At 41.4% G+C, this 22,881-nt stretch overlaps 2 protein-coding genes across 2 annotated transcripts in view; both read left to right on the plus strand.

Moving 5' to 3' along the window:
* Positions 1–3,805, plus strand: part of LOC308334832 (connector enhancer of kinase suppressor of ras 3-like) — a 40,694-nt gene extending 36,889 nt beyond the window's left edge. The window contains exon 13 of the mRNA XM_080791699.1: positions 440–3,805. Within this exon, the coding sequence (XP_080647825.1) occupies positions 440–804 (365 nt within the window). The 3' untranslated portion in view covers positions 805–3,805. The remainder of the gene's footprint in view (positions 1–439) is intronic.
* Positions 3,806–13,129: 9,324 nt separating this feature from the next.
* The window catches only part of lpgat1 (lysophosphatidylglycerol acyltransferase 1), a 65,391-nt gene continuing 55,639 nt past the window's right edge, over positions 13,130–22,881 (plus strand). Inside the window, exons 1-2 of the mRNA XM_080791065.1 lie at positions 13,130–13,825; positions 16,448–16,701. Of these exons, the coding sequence (XP_080647191.1) occupies positions 16,464–16,701 (238 nt within the window). The 5' untranslated portion in view covers positions 13,130–13,825; positions 16,448–16,463. The remainder of the gene's footprint in view (positions 13,826–16,447; positions 16,702–22,881) is intronic.

The following is a 22,881-nucleotide window of genomic DNA, read 5'->3' on the forward strand; positions in this document are numbered from 1 at the left end:
TAGAATTGTTACCCTGTTGTTCATTAACTCTGAACCTCTGCTGACCAATTAACAGCGTTGGCTTTTTATCCTTTGTTAACACTACTGATACTGGCTTCACCTTGAGCTGTAAGGGTGTGTGGGGTTTTGTTCTGTTATTTTCTTAAGTAGTTTGTCTAAGATAGCATGGTAACTATGCTATTTGAGCTGCAATGAAAGTGTGATAAAGTATTATCTGGTATTTTGTGGGTATTCATTCATTTAATTGGTGTGAGATAGTCCAGGTGGAACCTATAGATTTAACCGTTTCTTTTTGTACTGGAAGTGTAGCAGAGCGGCATAGTGTCTAATATCATAAAGTCTAATATCTCCCCTGAGTTCCAGGGAGTGTCGTTGGCAGTCAATGTGTGAAGTAAGGCCGTTTTCTGACTCTCCCCTCCTCTTCCTCCTCCCTCCTCAGGTCAGGACCCCCTCCACAGATACCTGAGCTCCGAGCGGATCCCCAGCACCATCGCAGAGGACGAGACCCCCTGCTTCCCCCTGCCGTACCGCGGGCCCACCATGGACCCCCGCCACGGCCTGGTGCGCGGCGTCGACCACATCAGAGGGAGCCAGTGCTTCATCAACGCCGACCTGCACAACAGCGCCACCATCCCATACCAGGAAACGCACGGCACCAAGAAAGGCCAAGGGGGGAAGGCCGCCGCTGCCGTGGCCCCACCCCCCACCACCGTGCTGTCTCCACCCACCGCTCGCTCTAAGCCCGCCCCCTCCTCCTCCATCCTGGGAGGCTTTCTGTCCCGCCTGAGGCTGCTGAGTCACTGAGAGTTTAAATTCCATATATTTATATTTTTTTAAACATTCACAAGGGGTTTTTGCCTTTATTAGCCACTTTAACCCTGGGGTGTCCTTTTTTTTCGGGCACGTTATTACTGTATAGGAGATTTTTAAAAGCTGTTTGAAAATTTGACAATTTCTGAACATTTTTTTAAATAGGGCTTAAGTGGATAAAGGAGCACTTGACACATTTTCAACCTATCTTGTCTCCTCACTAATCCGTCTACTCACTGGCTATGGACAGTTCAGAATCCTGCCTAACAATGACATCATCGGTAGATGTTTTGTTTTGTTTTTTATTAATGCAAGAACAATGGCTTCTATTTCAACGTGGCTAATAGCTTGGAATCCCCATTGATGATGTCATTGGTATCTGAACTGTCCAGTGTCCACATCCCACCAAAGAGATACAAAGACATTTGTAGACAGAAATGGTGCCATCTTTTAATTAGCATTAGTGACCACCAATTCTATGAAGATTAGGTTGAAAATGGGTGAAGAGATCATGTAAAAAGTTGCGAGGGACACAGAGGATATGATCCAACATATGCATCCCCCCCTACACACTGTAGCGAGTGAGGAAGTAGGGGTACGAATATGATGCCTTTGTTCGATTGCACGAGACAGATTGTATTTTGACAGATATCATATCAGGGTGAAAGTTCCTCGGCTAGTTACTGTGTTGGCGTGCTCAAGAGCAGAACCCACACAAGAATCTCAGATAGCAATAATGCCACATGGTTATTATAATTATTGCGGCTGCTGCAATACCACTTGTGCCTCTGTTATGGATTATGTAAAACACTGTCCCAATCCTGCTGCTGCAATCTTCACTCAGTATTATATTTAACAAGACTTTTCTATCCTGTATTTTCTTGGAGCGGACATGGGACGTTTGTTCATTATCTTGCTCAAGGACACTTTGATATCTCAGTTATGAGAACCTGTGACCTTTTGTTCACAGGACAGCTTCTCTAAACCCCCAGTGATTTCAAGCAACCCCCATAACTCTGAGTGCGTACAAATGGAAACAAATGGACAGGTCTATTTGTTTCCATATGTACGCTCTCAGAGTTAGACATGCATGGGTCCATTTGGATCCCCCTCAAGGAACCGTTGCGGTCCCTGGACTCCACTTTGAGAACCCTTGCACGAGACCACCTTGCTTGGTGGTTGAAATCTTCAAGAATCGGCACCAGCGAGAGCAATTCGCGGTTAAGTGCCTTGCTCACATGCTCCTCGCAAGCAATTGTTCTTACAGTTCCTCTGTACCCAGACTTTACATGGCGCGTCTTGGCATTCGATTCATGTAACATACGTTTTTGGCTATGTTCAGACTGGCCCCGCTAATCCGAGATTCAGATTGTGTGAATTGGTTATCAAATCAACACATGGAAACTGGTCTTTGTGAATAGGATTTGAGCCACATTCCTAGATGGATTGAAACGCGATTGAATTCTGATTTCAAAAGATGCGTCTCAGTCACACTCTGACACTGAAGTAGATCTGCAAGCTCACAACCGATCTGACCACTTACAAATTGATTTTGCCTGTGGTCTGAACTAACTTAACTAAGTAGGAATCGTCCATTTTGGACGGGTTGTCTATTTCCATTTGTGCACTCTCAGAGTTAAATTAACACTGAGGATATTATAGTGTCGATAGGGGGGTTCCAGTATAGATTATTTATTTAGGTGATTCTCAACCTTTTTCATTTCAAGGACCCCCCCAGTTTGATATCGTCTCTGTCGGGTGGAAACCTCATATGTCCAAAACAGCTAAAGTAGAAGATCGTAAAGCTCGAAATCGAAAAGCGTCACTTGGCGCCGCTTTTCGAGCTTGTGGATCTGCTACTTTTGATGCTTTTGTGTGGCACTGCAGTATGATTAAGTACATGGCATTTATTTACAAATGTTTTGAATATGGAGATAACATAAGAGGTATCTGCCCGACAGCGATAGTTTGCCCATTCGATTTTTGTTTTTGTTTTCCCTTTGGGGCCCATGGGGCTTAGCGCCGGGCTTACATCAGCATGCGGCTAAAGCACAGAAAAGTGTGAAAGCACTTGAAAAGCTGCTGTTACTGCACATTCCTCTCTCCAACAACCCCAGAGGACTGTAATACCAGAACCAAGAACACTTAACTCCTTGCTTCTCTTATCTAAGCTACCCTTACTGTTGTAATTACTTAAATTATTTAGTTAGCACTGACACAATGCCTTGTAAATATCTATGTCTAAAAGCTGTCTCATTTTCAAACAATATTTCTGTATATATTGGGGACCAGTGTGTTTGTATTTCAGTGCTATATAGACAGAATTCAGGTGAACTTCTCTAAAGCTTTACTAAGTCACATGGAAATGATGCAATTCTAACATGTGGCTTTGAAGTTGTATATCTGTTCCACATTGAAACATTTCTCATAGCATTGTGAGGTAGAAGTGTGTGTGTGTGTGTGTGTGGTTGTGTGCGTGTGTTGAACCTGGGTCAATAGTGGCATTTATACAAATAAATACATATGGGTTTCAAGTACAGATCGTTACAAATGTACCTGAAAGTCCATTTACTACACTTTTGTCTGACTGACTATTTAAAGGCTGATTATACCTGACACTGCCTGCATTGTGTTGGTTCAGACACCCCTTTGCTGAGTCGTAACAAGTCTAACAACACAAAATGCTGCTACTATTTTGACCAGTGGTCCTCAAATGTTTTAATTTCAAGGACCCCCATAATATAAGTGTACACATGTATACACTCAGGGTTACTGACCCCCTATGGAAGCCGGAGGGTCCCTGGAGGACCCCCTTTGAGAACCACAGATTTTTGAATTTTGACCCATTAGAGGTCTGGGTTGAACATTGAAAGAGTGGGTGTGATTATTTCATCACCATCTGGTCTTAAACATTTCAAGTGTGGCTTTATACTTTGGAATGTAAGCTAGTAGATGCAATGCGACAATACAATAAATTCAATTTAAATAATCAAGAGCACATTGCCTGTCTTGTGTCCTTACTTGCTGCTGTAGTGATTTCCACATTTCTTCTCAGATAATTCAATCATTATCTATTCTACACTGTACAATTATCAGTGTTAACTCTGAGAGGGTACAAATGAAAAAATATTTCACCGTATGTAGTATGGGTATAGATTGCAAACGAAAGCATATAAGTCAATGCAATACAAAAACTGATAATTTGTATTGCATTGGCATATTGGCATGTCATACAGCTGACCTCAAAGTTTGAGGTCAGCTGTATGACATGCCAATATGCTAGGCCTTAAACCCCCACTTTTATTTCTTCCTAGTATGATTTAAATGTATTTTATCTTGTTATGACTTTTTGTAAAGCACTTTGAATTGCCTTAATTAAATTGTATGGATGGTGAAGTGTTTGCTCGCTCAACAACAGTATTGTAATGGAAACGGCGCCATCTAGTGTTCAACCTCGTTACCACACTTAAACAGATTAGCAGAATCTGCCAGAGGTTAAATTTGCATGTGAAAGTTAACTTTTCTAAACAGCTTGCAGCTCTAACAATAAGACACATCGGGAGTGCATGCAAGAGTATAGTCATAAAATACACATACTGTATACTTATTGATGAATTAACAAATTGTGGTACCAATTTAATTCCACTGGCATGGTGTATACTGTAGGCCTACATTCTTTCCCCTCTGTACCAGTTGAAGTTCTCTTAATAGATGTATTTGTAATTGCACTAGAAAGCAATTGATTTTTGTATTTTATGGCTAGTTTTGTTTTGATCTGCTACTTTTGATGCTTTTAGAATACGGATAGGAGATTTCTGACCCACGCAACAATACTGTCACTGAAATGTGACTTGTAGATCAGCGACGCCCAACCGCGTTGACCTTGAACGCAGCCCAATGGGAAAGCAGGAGACAAGACAGCAGGTATACATTCACGTCTACTTCCGCATTGGACCACCAAATTTGTGTCTCATTTACGTTAAAGGAGGATGGCGGAACAACAACACAACAACATCATAATCTTAAATTGTATCCCAGGCTAACTATCCATGCAGATATCATGTAATGGTGAAGATGTTTCACCATCAACCGACAACCACCACCAACTCGTTATGAGCATCAATCATTATGGAAGCCAAAGAGAAGACAACCATGCCTTCTAAGTTCTACATAGCCCAAATTTTCGTCTCGTAGATTTATTTAATATTTATCGATTCTACCTTAGTACCTTCTACATACAACCACAGGCACTGTAAGTAAGAAGTATAACTAAGCTTATGCACTTATACAGGGATTTGATCAGAGTTTTTGCATGACCACTTCTTGTTTCTGTAGGCTACTTTACACCACTTTTCCCCACCAACTTTTATTTAACATGGGCAGCAAATATACTACTACATCTACTACTGTAAGTCATTATTATACAGCATGAGATGTCATGTGATGAACAACAGAATGTGGTGGAATGGAGGCCTTCAACTGATGTAAAACTTGTCTCTGCACTTGCTTATTATCAGACAAAGCTGCTTTGCATGAAGCTACAGCACAACTACAGTACAGTACACGGTACAGTATCACTCATAATATTCAGATGAAATAGACATTGTCCTACTGTACCTCTCCTGGCAGACATCAAAGCTGAAGTGTAACAGGTGTTTCTCTTGCCTCGCCAGGAACCACGTTGATGGAAGAGCTTTACATGGAATAATTGCTTCATACTGAACATAATTCTGCCCTACAGAGACCATAAGCTAACTGTGAGTAGAGACTCCATCTCCTGAAAGTATTGCTTTGTATCATTTGGTCGGACTGGCATGCATGAGGATGAAATGTTTTGTTTCTAATGAAATTAAATCTAAACCTTTCTAGAACCTGATGGATGCCACAATGGAGCCAAAACAACAGACAGCTTCCAACAAACCTGGTCTCTATTTTCTGATATACGCTAATTCAGCATTTTAGAAACTGTAATGGTCACCATAATTGACAAGCAAGTCTGTTTACTCTATCATAAAGTTAAGTGAATTAAATAGCTAGAATTATGGAAGACATCTCCCTGAGTCGGCAAGAATGGATTAAATATGCAATAATTTATGTTAAACAGGTGTTTCATTGTTTAGTTTATTTTTCATAGCAGCCATATCTACATGTTTCCCGCGAAGGGCCAAGAGTATTGCAGTTTGCAGGTCCTCTTTCCAGTCAAATGCTACGTACAGTAATCTGTAATGAGTGACATAAACTGATGAGAACACCACTGTTTATTGCATTGCTTTATGGTGATAGCTTGTACTCTTCCTGTCTGTTTCAGGTTGGTGTCACAGGCAGCTGGCTTATTACTTCTCCCTGCTCTGCTTTCTGTTGACTCTGGTGACACTGCTACAGACTCTCTATAGTGAGTACTGGACTTCATGTATCCTATGGTGACACTGCTATATAAAAAATAAACACGTATTTTTGGAAAAACAACAAAAACAATGTTGTACACTGCCCTTTTTTTTTCTTTCTAATTATCTGTTCCGCCCAAAAAATGTTTATTGTCATGATTTGTCAACTCGGCTGTTGTCCGAGGCTTTAAAGGTCTTTCAATATATACTTTTTGAACTTTTTGAAAATACTTTTTTCTATGGGGAAAGTGAATGGGGAATTATTTCCTGGTGCCCTCGTCGTTCTTAAAGGGGGCGGGACTGCGACGCTCTATAATAGACCCTCTATATTGAGTACTGTACTACCAGATTTCCACCAACCCGATTGTACAGTATGTCATTTTGCTGAAGGGCATATAGGCCCGGGCCCTGCTGTCTACTTCTCAGTGCACTGTTGTTGACTGCCCAGTGTTCAGAGCACAAAAAATGACATTTCAATTTTCAACCAGATAAGTTGGAGGTATTGTACCTTGTAGGAGAAGATAATGGGCCATTCAGGTACAATGCCAACCCCCTCTGATGATGATGTTGGCTCAGCACATTGAAACACAAACACAATGTGCCATGCTGCAGATGTTTATTGATCACTGTCATTCAATGTTTAAATCAATGTTTATTTGATCACATCCATTCCAGTTGCAAAGCAATGTGAAGGATTACTTGCAGAAGTTCTAATATTATCAGAACTTCTTGCCTGGATAGAACCCATCAAAGGTTTCCTCAACAAAACCAAGATACAAGGAAGGAAGAGATACTCTCACATGATGTCATGTCGATAGTACACTGAACATTAAACGGCAGACAGCACACACGTTCACTCAAAACTAGTTGTTTTGGTTGTAGAGTAAGATTAAGATATCTGAATGGTTCGTTTTTGACGTCTGTCTGTCTGTCTGTCTGTCTGTCTGTCTGTCTGTCTGTCTGTCTGTCTGTCTGTCTGTCTGTCTGTCTGTCTGTCTGTCTGTCTGTCTGTCTGTCTGTCTGTCTGTCTGTCTGCACTGCAGTAGTGAGTGTCACCTTGATGTTCCAGTCTCAGTCTAGCGTACAGCAGTCCAGGCTGACAGAGCTGACCCACAGACTGGACTCGGTGCAGCAGGCCTACCAGCTGCTCTTCACCAAGTACCCTGCCCTCAACCACTATTGTCCAGTCACCAACACTACCAGCAAGGGTAGGCAAAACCCTACATACACTGATCTGCACTGAATATTATAATACATGTAAATATATAAATCTATCCCCCATGCATGCGTGTACAGTATACGTCTATATCACCAAAGGATATATCAGTGGTCCAGTGACCCCAGCGGTCCTTGAGGGGCTTCCCCATACAAACATCAGTTTAATAATAATGGATTGCATTTTTAGGGCGAATAGAAAGGGTGCTTACTCAAAGCAATTACAAAATGTTCCATTCATTCATACATTTGGAGTTTAACCATTTTAACTCTCTATATTGCCTATTTCAGGAAGCACCATCTTGTGGTTGCACAGTATTTCTCACTTGTTAACATGTTTAGTCTTTTATTTATTTATCTTTGGTCAGGGTAGTTTCAAATCAAAATAACGTTCTTATGCAAACAATTATGTTTTAGGCAGAATTTTAGGCTTACAAAGCAATTTCCTTATTTCAAAGCCTTTTGGCGTTTCCTTTCAGGGGTCGAATCATCTGCCTCCATCCCTCCATCTCACCCTGTCCTCTGCCACTTCTCTCACACCAACTAACTTCATGTCATCTTTCACTACATCCGTAAATCTTCTACCGGTATTTGGTCTTCCTCTAGGCCCGGCAGTTCTGACCTCAACATCCTTCTACCGATATACTCACTATCCCTCCTATATGTACGTGTCCAAACCATATCAGTCTGGCCTCTCTGGCTTTATCTCCAAAACATCTGACATGCGCTGTCCCTCTGATTTACTCGTTCCTGATCCTATCCAGCCTTACTCCCAGAGAGAACCTTAACATGTGTAACCTCGTAATCTCACAGTTCCACTTGGGTTCCTCTCATTCACACACATGTATTCTGTCTTGCTGTGTAAATAAGGACATTTTATGCATTTCTATTTATTTATTTTATTTCATGCATGACTGAGGTAGTGCTTCACATTAATTCAACCTGCTCAAGTTTGTTTCAACATGTTTGGTGAACACAAAATAAATGATTCTGCCAGAACAATCTACTGTCTACTACCATTACTTATTGTTGTGTTTTTCTTCTTCCCAGAGCGTAAGTGTGAGCCTTGTCCTGAAGGATGGCTGTTTGTAGGTGAGAGGTGCTATCTGTTCAGCAAGGACAGAGCTGATTGGATCAGCAGTCAATACCACTGTATGACACTAGGGGGCACTCTGGTCATGATCAGAACACAGGAAGAGCAGGTGAATTCTCTCTGCACTCTGTCTCTCTCCCCTCTCTGTTTAGCTAATGTATATTGTTGTTTCTCTCTGTTACTCTCTCTATCTCATTTAAGGTTGGAGTGGCTTATTGTCTGTATTATCTCAATCTCTTAAAATCTCGTAAAATACCATGAAACTGCAGCACAATGCTGGTTTTTCCCCTGATACTATGAAGCAGCACTGACTTTAATATAATACATACAACGAGCCCTTTGCCATACAATGATGTCATGCACAGCTAAAATAGCCAATCAACAATTTCAGAACACTTGTAGATTACCGGTATGTCTCTTTTCACTATTTTTGAAAATGTGTATCTATTAGTGATGACATGCCCAAAATAGGGGTTATTGACAAGAAATGAAAAGGTCAGAGAGAGAAAGATTAGACTGACTGGGCACTGTGCCAAGCACCCAAAGCTGTTTGCAAGCAAATGGACACTGCGGGGACCAAGCCACGGCACAGCTGTTTAGGGAAAGAGGCACACTACCTCCGTAGACGTACTGTGTGCGATATCGGGGCTAACAACACTCCTGATGGTGTTGACTAGTCTGCACTCTCACATCATCATAATCATTGGTTGGTTTTTGAGCATAGTCTTTTTTTTGTTTGCTCTCAGGTGTTCCTGTGGAATCAGGCCCAGAGTCTGAGCCAGGGAGATTCCTACTGGCTGGGCCTGAGGAGCAGCGTTTCTGATGGGACCTGGCAGTGGACCGACTCCACCCCAGTTGACAGGAGCCCACAGTAAGCAGGATGTTAAGATCACTGATGGAAACACAGTCCTAGTTTTTATACCTTTCTGAATCAGGGACCACTTGAAAATATCACTTACCCTACCCCCTTAGATAGCATTTCTGTAGACTTAGATAGCATTTGATACAGACTTATTTTAATGATCAATCAATCAAATTGTGTTCTGGCTAGCATCAATGGAACTAACTTAGTATGGTTTAAGTTCACAATGAAAACACATTTTTCAAGGTATTCAAGAAAAAAACAACAGCTTAAGCATAAGTAACTTTTAATATTGATGATATTATCCATAAAATCTTAGTGTTTGGCCAGTTACAGTATGTAATACCCTCATGTCCCGGTTGGGGAAAGCCATACTATAGAAGACGTTCATCATTCCACCTTGTCTTCACAGGTTTTGGTACCATGTCCCCGATGAAGAAAGAAACAAGGAGATGTGTGGTCGTCTGTCCCCAGGAGACAGTCACAGCTACAAGATGAGCTGGTACACATCCAGTTGCGGCAACCATTTGAAGAGCATCTGCCAGAGAACCCAGGGAACCCTGCAGTGATGGACAGAGGGAAGATGGAGGACACCTACCTCTGGATCATAGCGTCAGTGGTGGAAAAAGTACTCACATTCTTTACTTAAGTAAAAGTAGAAATACTGCAACTTCTGCAAGGTAAAAAATAATAGTCTGTTACAAGTAAAAGTCTGGTATTCAAAATTTACTTCAAAATGTACTTACTTGCCTAAACAATTACATTATTTTTGAGGGGCGCTAGCTGTCCTATGTCCAGTTTCGAGCGTTTGTGTAAACACAAACATTGAAGACGAAGGTGAGGATGCAAATTCTAATTGGCCGGAATGAGATTATATATGATGAACATGTACCATGATAAGCACGCCCCTCACTTCACACGGGTGTGATTTCTTTCAAACACTTTAACAACATTTCAAGTCTTTGTCATGGTCCTTCCAAAGTGTATTAAAAGATTTAAACAGATAAATCCACTCCTGTGAGCCATGGTAGGTGCTTTTCTTTCTGTGTTCTAAAGCTTTTTCAGATGCAATGAAAAATGCCCTATATTAGCCAGCAGTTTTGCCTTTTGCCTGTCAATCATCGCCCGTGCTTCGGGTCCATTTTAGGTTACACACAGTCAAAGTTAAATGACTGTGTACTGTGTACTGTGTATCTGTTGTAGCCTATATGCTTGGAAACAAAACTAGCCCCTATCAACAGACTCCACACAGTCTATTGATTTACTTCTGTCTCCTGAGCCGAAGGTGACATATTGTGCATCATAGTGCATAATATGCATTATGCAATGCATATCATATAAGAATCATTCATAGAGAGTTTAATTAACATGGTAAATAAGGTCCCTGTGTAATTTGTTAATCTGTTGTATGCCTGCAAACAAAACAAGCCCACGAATTGATAGATTCGTAGAAATAGGTCAACAATACAAATTATGCTAGTCTTGTGGATTAATTTGGTTAATTTAATGGGTGGTCCCCAGACCCCCACCAAATGACCGAAACTACTTAATATTTACCTAAACCAGACCAGAACTGCCACCACGGGACCCAGGCAGTCAATTAATACCGTTGCAACCACTATACTGCCCTACAAAGCCGAAGTGCATTTCACTACATTTTTGGACACGCCGACTTATTTGTGTATCCCAAAGGTGAAATTACCTTCGTGATTTTGGGGGATAAACAATTGTAGCCTCTGCCGGGAGGCTAACCCGGGTTCTCCATTCCGCAGGCACAGTACGTTACCAGTCGACTAAAGAGCCATGGCCCGATAGGCAAGTAGTAACGCAGCACCGTATAGCCTACAGTCGTCCACCCCACCTGGAAGCGCGTCCACGCGTGCCAGCCAGGAGCTAGGCTCGACTGACTGAGGGGACATCCACCCCAGGGAGACCGACGGAGCTGTTGACTACAAGGTTAAGGTCTGTGCCGCCCGGCAACATACTTGTAGAGGTTACCCATATCACACCACTGCCACCAATGTAGCCTCGGCCAGGAGGCGAACCTGGGTTCCCCATTCCACAGGCACAGTACGTTACCAGTCGACTAAAGAGCCATGGCCCAATAGGCAGCACCGTACAATTACAATTGCAGAGTGCGCAAGTACTGTCGACCGCTACAAACTGTCAAATCTCAGCTTCTCTGTGAAGGAACGTTTGAAATGTTTAATTATTAGGTTTAGCTATTTGCTACCTACCTACTTTATGCATGTAAATAAGTAGTATTATGAAGTATGGTACAAGTTTCTATCTATTAAAGAAATACAGTTTTATCGATTTAGAATTATTCTGGATCCCTTTTTACTTTCTCAAAGAAAAATAAATCATCGATATCCGATGAAAAAAAAGGTATATAAACTGAAATAAAATATGTTATCACGTATACAGTATAATTATTCTTATTATACTTTTCTAAATTCCGGGGCGAGCCGTCTTCACTTTTCGCGGGGGCGGGTTGGCAAAGGGGCGAGATGACCTGTTACCTTATGTAGTTACTGCACTTTAGCTTTGCAGGGCAGTATATTAATGGCAAGTGAACTAACCTTTTTAGCCAATTGCTTGTATATCAGCTATTTTAGAAAAAGTGGTATATTTTGAAACAGTGAAATAAATTCATACTTTTACTCCATAGCCTAATGCAGACCTACAGGTCTGTAACTCTATAACTCTCTGTGAGTTCTGGGGGTTCTGTGGCGTAATCATTCACACATTAAAACACTCACTGAACGGCACACTATACTACTGCCGAATAGGACCTTGCGCCTAGCAGTGGACAGTTCCTTTTGTCAGGTGTAATACAAATATAGGCCGGCAGGGGTCGGGACCGAGCTAAGTATGAACTAAAACTACTCAACTGTGATGGAGATCCGAATCATTGAGGCCAATTAAAAGTATACATTTAAATTTTTATTTATTTGTTGGCTAAATAATATCTGGTTTTATTTGAATACCTTGAGTCTAATTGTACAAATAATGATGATCACGTTTGACTCCTTTTGAATAATGATACTGTACAGTAGGCCGTGAAATGTCTCACACTTTCACATTATAGGCCTATAGATTAATGTAATAGTGAACAAAAATGTGGAGCAGTTGGTAGGCCTATCGACCAACTGAGAAGGATTATGTTCTGTTGCGTGAAATGCACATTAAATCATTGGACGAGGTCATAAATTAGATGAAATAAAATGTATTCATATTTTTAGATTTGACGGTGTATGACAATAATGAATATATACTATTATAAAGGATAATAACAATAATATGACTGTTTATGACATCTAGGGAGCATGCGGCGTGCGCTCTCAGTGCTCAGTGGAACGGAGCAGGGATGGATGGACAGTGATGTCACAAACTGGTACGTAGCATGCGACCCCCAGACAATTCCTTAATTTTATTTAATAGTTTTTATATTAATACATTTTAATCTAACTTGGTTCTGAAATGTATTTTCTATTATTGTGCCGAGAAACGAGGAGTGTTGTGCAACATATGTCTTTTTTTAGTAATTTTATGATTATCCATTTCATGAAATGTTATCTGATCTGATCTCCCCCAAAATATAAATAACTGAAGCACTTCCTCCCCCAGATCAGATGACGCGTAGTAGTGACGTCAGTGACGAATCCTTGTCGGTTTTGCGTTTAATTGTAGTCCTCCCTTCGTAATGACGGCTGCATGAACACTCGTCATACACACACACTCACACGTCCACGCACGCACAGCACAGGGACATAACGGGTCGGTACTGAACGGGCCTGCTGGAGCACACACACTACACCCGTCTGCGTTTGATCCAGCGGCGTACATTTTTTTATCAATCTTAATTTATATCTGTGTGTGCGTGTACGCGGGGGGGTCTCTTAATAACACCTACACTGGATTTCCGGAGGCTATCTATATCCGCAGCATTGTCTCCTAAATGGGAAGATGAAGCTAGCCTTTTTAGCTTCAACTTGATGATGAGGATGAAGACAGAGACGAGGATGATGGTGGTGATGATAGTGATGCTCCCGTCGATGAATCGCCTCCTAGAGAATAGATTCTAGGTGTCGGACTTTTATAATAATGGATCCTACGACGCTGAAGGAGAAGGAGACGAGCCACCGGGTGTGCGCTGTGTGGATCCGTTGTGAACGACATTCATGATGCGCCCGTGGATGATGATGATGAGAGGATGGGATTATCATTACTGTTGTGTTATGATCACCATTACGGATCTATAAATGATCTCCTATCGCCGACCATCGTCGAATAACGGCTTGTTCTCCTTCGAACCTGATCGAGATGTGTTTTCACTGTGGTGGACGCTGCTGCTGCTGCTAACTGGACCACTGACTTCGGCATTAAAATCGGTTATTATCGGTTAATCGGACATCTCCCCTGTCTCTGTCCAAGGACGGTTCGGTGACATTTCATTGGGTGAGTATCTAAAAAGAAGAAAAAGACAAATATCCATCTCTTTATCTGGGGAGTGTTTACAAATGGACCCCGGAAGGGTCCATTTGGTTCCATTTGTAAACACCTCAGATAAATCCTTAACAGTAAACACTGAGGAAGGATTGTAGGCTCAGGCTATATTCTGGAGTAATAATCCACTGCTCGTACTGTAATAACTGTAGTCTAAACTCAACGTTGCGTTACAATGAAAGGCGATCGCAGTAAAAGTACGTGACGAAATGTGCCTATTCCAGGGTCTCCACCGTACGTGCACCTCCTCCAGTCCTCAGTCCTCATAAATGGCATGTTGGGGGGGGGGGGGGGGGGCTGATGTGCCCATAGAGTATGTGCCCCCTGATGCTAGCTAGCACGCTAGGCTACAACTACAAGTCTTTTATCCTGGTTACACTGTTGGTTATGATGATGGACTGACATATATAATATCTCGCGCGTGCATAGGTAGGTCAGGGTTTATAATACTGGTTTTAAACGTTGGGTTCAGGGACCACCATGGGGTCCAAATCGACCCCTTGTTGAGTCTAACACAAAAAGAAATGACAACAACAACAAAAATGTTGTGACTAAATGGAACATTTGGTTCTATCTGCAGTTCTGCACATTCTCTGAGTTAAATGAACACTGGCTGATGACTGATTTGTAGATTGGGATCCTAGAGACAAAGAAAAGGTGTAATAAGCGTCTATGGTGTAGTAATGCATATCAAAGTGTCCTTAAAACAAGGTTGAGAATCACTGCCATAGAAGCCATGTCATTCTCTAATGGGGGTCCCTGTCCCTTCCTGGCATATGTTTTCAAATGGGGGTCTGTGTGCTTGTGCTACAGTATGGTGTAATGTCGTCACCTGGTATAGAAGAACCTTTTGGTCGTATGATTCGTATCATACTGTATGTATTGTCCCCTCCTTGGCACATTCCTTCCTGGGCATTTGGTCATACGATCTGTTGTCCTGGCACAAAAACTAGTTTAAGCATCACAATCAACTTTATTGTCTTGTCCACGTTATCACAAAAGACGTGGGGGCAATTCGTTTTTTGTGCTGGCATTAGCTATGTCGTCTAGTTTCTCGACCTGTGCACATTTAGAACAAGATAATCTATTTCTAATTCAATTGTCAGTAACAGCATCAGTGGGGCCTGTTCCATCAGATATAAGGACTTAGGTTAATGAATAATACTGCTCCAATGCAACGCAGCGTTATCTACCAGGAAGTACATTTTTGGTTGTGGTGATGTCATGGTGATTTGGTCTATAAAAGGAAATAGAAAAGAGAAGAGAACGCAGAGTAGGTACACATAGAAAGGTAGTCCACCCCACAAGGCAACATTCACAGAGGTAACATCTACATTGTAAATCCACGTGAGAAAGTAGTCTGGATAGGCGAACATAAGGAAAGACATTTGATCGCATAATCTGTTGTTTCTTCCTGGTACAGGTCAAGAAAATGTGGTCATATAATCCCTTGTCTTGCCTCAACTGAAGTGTTCTGTAATCTGTGCCAGAGCTAGTTGGTGATCATGAGCACCAACCAATCTTCAGAATCATTCCAGCATTATATATCATATCGCTACATGTCATGTGTCCAGTCCACCACATTAGACCAGTTGGAACAGCTGTCATTTAACACTTATGACAGCAAAGTATGGTAGGCTAGTGATTCTGTTTCTGATGCTTCTCAAGCCGTTTAGCAAGCGACAGAAACAGTGTTTTTGTTTTTCTTTCTAAAAGGGTGATTAAATCAAGTAATTATGACTTAATTACATCATCAGAGGGATTGGTTTCTCCAGGCCAGGTTGTTTACAGCAGTACAAATCTCCATCTTATTATTCTGTTCTGTCGCCCGCTTGTTATTCATCTTGTTTGGAAGTCCTGGACATAGAACAGGATCAATCAATCCGATTCCTTCTTTTTGATTAATTGAATAATCCAAAATAGCAGCTCTACAAGCTCAGACAGGAACACAACACAGAATGACACGTGAGCTTGTAGATCAGCTAGTTTCACTATATTTGAGATGGTTTTACATGTTATAAACTAAGCTGCTAATCTATAATGAAATGCTCAAAATATGAATTGATGATTTTATATATATATATATATATATATATATATATATATATATATATATATATATATACTTTCAGGCTACTTTACGGTTCCGCTACAGTATGTCCAATAATAATATAGGATAATCAACTATTGATTCATTTTTCATAATATGTAACTTTGCCCTGTGTTTACATAACAAAACACTATATACATTTTGAACCCCTAATTTCCCTCTATACCAGCAGGTGTCCGTCCACACATTGCCCTCGCTGCATTTTGCTGTTTTCACTGTTTGATTTGGTTGCCCAAAAAAACAGCTCCGTCTACCAAAACAAACAGTGAGAACGCCTAGATACAGTCGGAGTGCAGTGTGTTTCTGCAGGTAAACGCCACCACACTACTCCAGTGGCTGATAACTGCTGGCATAGAGGAAAATGATTCGTACGCAGGCAACTGGGCAAAGTTATCCATATGACTTCAACTTTTGTCACCATTATGTTGTTGTGTGACAGTCTCTCTCTCTCTGTCTCTAAACAGACGGCAGGCATTCAGGATGGCACCGCTCCTGGACGCTGCCCGCAAACTGGGCTGGATTCTACTCAAGTCGTTTCTTCGTTTCATGTTCATGTTCATTAACAACTGTGTAGCCATCCCGTCCTACTGTTTCTACCTGCTGCTTCTGCAACCGCTGAGAATATGGGACAGTGCTGCTTTCTGGCACGTGGAAGGAATAATGTTCAAATGGATGCTGGCCATGGTGTCGTCCTGGGGCTGGCTCGCAGGTTACACGGGTGAGTTGCGTTCTACCTGGTCACTCTCCTCTTTGGTTACTGCTAGACACATTTTTGGACAGTCCATAACTCTGAGACACAGTAAGTTATTAGCTGTGTTGGGTTTCTTTAGGATTTTAACAATTCCTGTTCCTTAAAGATTCCCTCTTAATGGTCCCCTTTACTATTCCTATATTTAAAAATAAATCAATATAATTTTGACCTTCAAATTAAATCATATATACAGTATTGCAATGCATACATATTATTACATGGTTTACGTGATTTTACTCTAGGCATTAATGTTGTGAAGTGATTCTGCCGTGTCAGGGGTGTTTGGTTGCAACAGACGGAGCCACAAGCAAAATGCTTACAAATTACTAAGTGCAGAACATGACGAGCAACAAGGCTCACTGCTTAATAATGCAAGGCTTTCTGCCTATAGAACACCTTATCTTCACTTATTAGTATATATCATAGCCCTTGGTGAGCAGTAAGATTATGAGTGGTTTTATACAGAGTCTCTACACAGACTTGGTGTGGAAGGAGGAAAGGAGCGGGCCTACTACATACTTCTGGGGTACTCGGGTCAACCAAGTATATAGTGGTTAAGGGGATAAGTGTTCTGCTCATGGGCACTTCGACAGTCAGGCAAACCAGCAACTTTCTACATTATTATATACAATATAATGTAAATTATTATATTCAGTCCAGTCAAAAGTCAACTTTAAACTGGATCGATATTCATAAACACAAACACATTTAATCACTTTCACTTTAAAAAGTCTTAAAAAATAGCAAAAAATAAAAACGTGTAGTTCATTAATATGTTGCAGCCTTTGTGCGACACTCGAAGTAGGGCGTTCATTTACAAATAAAACTGATACAAATATAACAAAATAAAAGCTGAAATATGGAGATAAGAAAAGGTTTTCTACCTAACAGCAACTATATACCATATACTTTCCCACTACTCTTCCATGAAAGCTTGACACACTATCAGAGAAGCCATGTGATAGGGGCCGGTGTGGTGGTTACATCAAGGACACTTTGACATGGATGGATTCTGTGGGGTTGGTGATCAAACCTGTGACCTTCCTCTCACAGGACAGCCTGTGTGTGCAGCCATAAGTCCACTATGCTGATCATTTAACCCTGTTTTTTCTTTTTTTTATTGGAACAACAACTCCAATCCGTGTGTCCAAGGTTGCGGTTTCACCGTTCCTCTGTGAAATGGTGCTGTAAATGATTTATTTCATTTCTTTTGTCAGAATAAGATAAGTGTCTCTATATATTCTGATAGTTAGCAGTGAATGTTTGTTCAGTAACAGGGGTCCCCCCTCTCTCTCCAGCTCTTAAGTAAACAGAAAAATGCAACAACAAAGAAAGAAAGAAGTAAAAAAAAGAATGGGATACCAATTTTAATCCAATCGGGAGAGAGCAGGTCATACAGGATACAACAAATGAAATTGGAAGTAATGACACAAAATAAATTAGCAGACAAACCTGAAACTGGAACACTGATAAAATGATAAGTGGGTACTCTCTTCCAGATTGGATCAAATTAGCAATCTTTTTCACAAAGAGCAGCGAAACAACGGCCTACACTATTATGTGTCTTTGTTATAAGTCGTTATGCAGAATTCTAATCGGAATTATAAATATTAATAGCAGGTGTTATAATATACAGTCTTACAACACGCGTAATGAATTCCAGCATTTTAGTTTGAACGCTGGCAAGGTGATTTAGATGAATGGGCAGCTGTCATAGTGACGCATGGTTTGAACTGGCCCTCTCGCTCCCACAGTCAGAGCCTTTGGATAGCTATCACTGTCTGCTCGTGAGGCAGCACAATGGTGCCCTGTGGGTGGCGGGACGTGTTCATTTGGTTAAACAAATTGCAGGCAGAAAGTGACATGGATAGATAGATATGCCTTATTACCGTGCATATTGGCTCCTTCAGAGAAGAAGTGTCACTTGCCACGGGACAGTTGTTATGGGTTAGAACAGGGTCTTCAACAGGGTGTCCGGGGGGGGGGTCCACCATATGACTTTGTGTGTTTGGGTGCATTATTAATATTTAGCCCCGTCATGTGAGATCATCATCATGCTAAAAAGGCACCGCTCACATCACATGGGTGGGATTTTTTAAGGGACGATATTTTACACAAACATTAAATTCCTCATTGACAATGAATAGAGAATTTACGTCATATTTGGACGAGCAAATCGGTCTCACACAAACACCGGCAGGTGTCCTTGATGCTGATGGGAATCAAAACATCAGTCATTGTGATAGGTAGAACTTCTTAAAATTGGGATTGGCATCAGACCTAAAAATGTAGAATCGGTCAGAATGGGTTGTGTATTATGATCAGTAGAAAGAACTGTACTTTAATCACTAATGAGGAAGCATGACTGTGAGGGTTCCAGCGTGCTTTAAAAGTCAGGGCTTAAAGTTCTCAGTCCTGGGGACTGATTTCAGTCCTGAAAATTTCATAGGGGTCAGTGCAGATTTGCAAAAAATCTTTTTCAGTCTTGGGATTCTTTTTAGCTTTAAGCCCTGTTTAAGAGTGCTGTTATGTATTCTGCTGAAGGTAATTATGCTGCCTGCAGCGTGACAGGTTGGCCCGTGTGACTTGTTTACCTTTGGATGGATAATTCCCCCGTTCAAGGCTATACTTCAGCACAAAGCTCTAAACACCATCTATTCTCTCGTTCTGTTTGTGTTTTTGTTTTAAATTTCATACTAGATTCATGCTGAAGTTTTCTTCTTTTTCTTTCGGAAAAATGTGTATCCCATCGGGGGTCGCCACCGCGGAGGATCAGTTCCCATTTGGTTCTGTTTTCTGCGTCTTCCTCGTTGACTCCATGTTTCTGCGTCTTCCTCGTTGACTCCATGTTTCTGCGTCTTCCTCGTTGACTCCATGTTTCTGCGTCTTCCTCGTTGACTCCATGTTTCTGCGTCTTCCTCGTTGACTCCATGTTTCTGCGTCTTCCTCGTTGACTCCATGTTTCTGCGTCTTCCTCGTTGACTCCATGCCAACTGCATGTCGTCTCTCACCGCATCCGTGAACCTCCTCTTTGGCCTTCCTCTTCTCCTCTTACCTGGCAGTTCCATCTTCGGTATAATTCTCCCAATGTACCCCCTCATCTCTCCTTTTCACACGTCCAAACCATCTCAACCTCTCCTCTCTGTAAGACAGTTTTGCTAAAGTAAAATTAATGGCCGACCTTACACGTGATGCTTGTGTCATGTCCAAAATACATTATGCCAGGGTGAACGTTGTAGACTTTAGTCGGCTCTTTGTACTTGGACATCTTGGCAATCTCTTTGCCAAAATAGCCAGCGTTGCAAGTTGCAACGTGTTGTTGTGAGTTTGTAGATCTGCTGTTGTTTTGTAGCTAAAGTTCTCCCCATTTGCTGTTTTGTAGCTAAAGTTCTCCCTAGATACGCTGTTTTCTAGCTAACGTTCTCCCCAAATCTGCTGTTGTTTTGTAGCTAAAGTTCTTCCCAGATTTGTTGTTTTGTAGCTAAAGTTCTCCCATATATGCTGTTTTGTAGCTAAAGTCCACAGATCTGATGCTGTTTTGTATCTGAAGTTCTCCCCAGATTATGGATGGCTGCTGGTGTTCAGGTAGTTTAAAAGTCTAGTACTAGTTAAGCTAAGGGAATCTTGAGCAGTTAGAGTTTATCAAAGATCTTTCAGTCTGTCTTCGTGCCACCTTTGACACTTTTGTATGATCAAGTAGGGCATTGATTTACAAAAAACAAACGGTTAAGGTCCCTGCACACTGGACACGTTTTCGGATTTTAGCAGATTTTTCCATCGGTTTTCCGAAAAAACGCGTCCAGTTTGCAACCACCTTTTAATATGGAGATAAGAGCCAGGTTTCTGCCCGACTGCAATGACAAGTGCTGTCACAAAGCACCCCAATATGACCCTGATGTTGGTAAAGCGCCCCTCACTTCACATGGGTGTGATTTTTTTTTGTTCTGCTCTTGCCGAGGATATTTCAGTGTAGGGGGGGAAAGCGCAAAGGAGTGGGCCTAGTATGGTATGCCGTTCTTTATAATGGCTGTGTTAGGTTTAGGTGTGTCAATATATACATTGGCGATACTGTTGACTTACCTACAGTACTTGCATACTTAACCATGGCTTCGGGCACACCTACAATCTTAACACACATCACTCGTTTGATTGGCTGCAGCCTGCTATGGTTTTAATCTGTTTTTTAATTTGATCTGGAGACCAAACTACCAAATCAGCCTGGCCCTGCCCTTTAGCGTGCGCGCACACACACACACACACACACACACACACACACACACACACACACACACACACACACACACAGTCACACACACAAACATAAATTAATAAAAAAGAGAATGGCTCACACACTATTGATCTCAGTAAAATAATTATTATTTATTTAGGCGATGTGTGGTTGAAAGAAGACAAAATACAGAACAAGAGCTCTGGTGGGCTTGAAATGCTGCCTCATTTGGTTAATAATTTATTTATTGGGAGTGTGCCAGTCTCGATCTTTTTTGTTGTATCTCGTGAACTGTAAAGAATCACACCTGTGTGAAGTGAGCTCTTCATCATACATCATCTCATTCTGGCCAATCACAATTTGTGCCCTCACTTTTCCGTTTCCACTTTTGTCTTCATTTTTTGTGTTTACACAAACCTGGAAAGCTGAGCTATATATAAAAAAGGAACATGGGCAGCAGTGTATATCTCCTCATTTCAAGGGGACCCTATTATTATCTCCACCTGTAGTTCTCTGACGGGTCAGGTGCTTTTTCAGGCCAGTTTTGAAATAAGCCACTGATTCCCCTTTATGGTTGAAGTCAGCCGACATTCAACATAATGGTGGCAGAGTAGTAGAATGAATGTTTTCCCATGTTTGTGCTAAATTTGGGGGGTACCAGATCGGAGGTGTTGTGGCTATGACTCTCTCTGGAGAATTAGTTAAACATCTATGTGGGCAGTTGGGCACTAACTATCTTAAATGCCAGGCCCATTGGTGTTTTCTTAACCCTGTATTCTACCCTGAGCCATCCCAAACTATCACAGTGATAGGCGGCTAATAGGTGGGTCATGGGCTTTAGGGGTAGTAGTCATATCGGTTTATTTCGTTTTAGTGACATTGAGCCAATGTTGGAGAACCAAGCGGTGCAAGTATTTTTTGAAGGGCGCTAGCCCCTCCTATATTCAGCTATTAGTGTAGATTTTCATCTTACACAAACATTAAATTCCCATTGACAATGAATGAAGAATTTACGTCATGTGGACGAGCAAATCTGTTATTTTTGTCCTATACAAATATTGTGTATTTTACTTATTTTAGTATTGCAAATCTTTCAAGTAAAAAAATAATAAAATAAAATGCAGTAGTGCAAAGCAGACAAAGCCCTCCTTGTCTGTCTGAGATGAGAGATCAGATTCCAGATTTGCTGAGCTGCTGGGACGGACGGGGCTCAGATCTCTGCTCAGCCAATCGATCCAACGTGCAATGTGTTCTTTTGTTGATCCTGCATGTGGGTCGTGACTCGTCAGTTGATTATTTCTCACATCCAACAGGTTCTGGGTGTCTGGCCAGTTATCAACATTCACTACCAAATTGTTTGAGTTGGTTTGGGATTTTGAAAATATTGTCATTGAATATTGAAGAAATGTCACGTCCAGAATTGATTGAATTGTGAGCTGAGCTTAGTTTACCCACCTACTGTAGCTTAATACTTAAGACTGTTGACCGGGAGTTGCCAAGACTCACCATGGGGCAGCCTGTTCTTGGTTCCCTCCTTTCTCCCTCTTCTACACTCTTCTTCTATTTTGTTTTAATGTCTTCTTTGTCTTTTACACAATGTCCTCTTTCTCTGCAACGAAAATAGCTTATTTTCACTGAATGTTCGCCTACTATGACGTGGTTACACCCTGTATGGTGTTAGTATGTTAAACAGCAAAAATAGCCAATCTGCAACACGCCATAGTGTGAGCGTGGTCTATAGTTTGAACATTTTTTGACAATATAATGACATGCCCGAAACGGGGACGCCAGGTGGAAAAGTGATTAATGTGTACTGAGATGTACATGTGCTATTGCGGCTGTATCTAGGCAGTTCAAACATGAGAGCTAAGAGACACTGTATGACACACACACTCAAGAATCCAGGTCCACTTCAATCC

This window comes from Protomyctophum bolini, assembly GCF_963924005.1.
Source record: "Protomyctophum bolini genome assembly, chromosome: 19".
NCBI classification, from domain to species: domain Eukaryota; kingdom Metazoa; phylum Chordata; class Actinopteri; order Myctophiformes; family Myctophidae; genus Protomyctophum; species Protomyctophum bolini.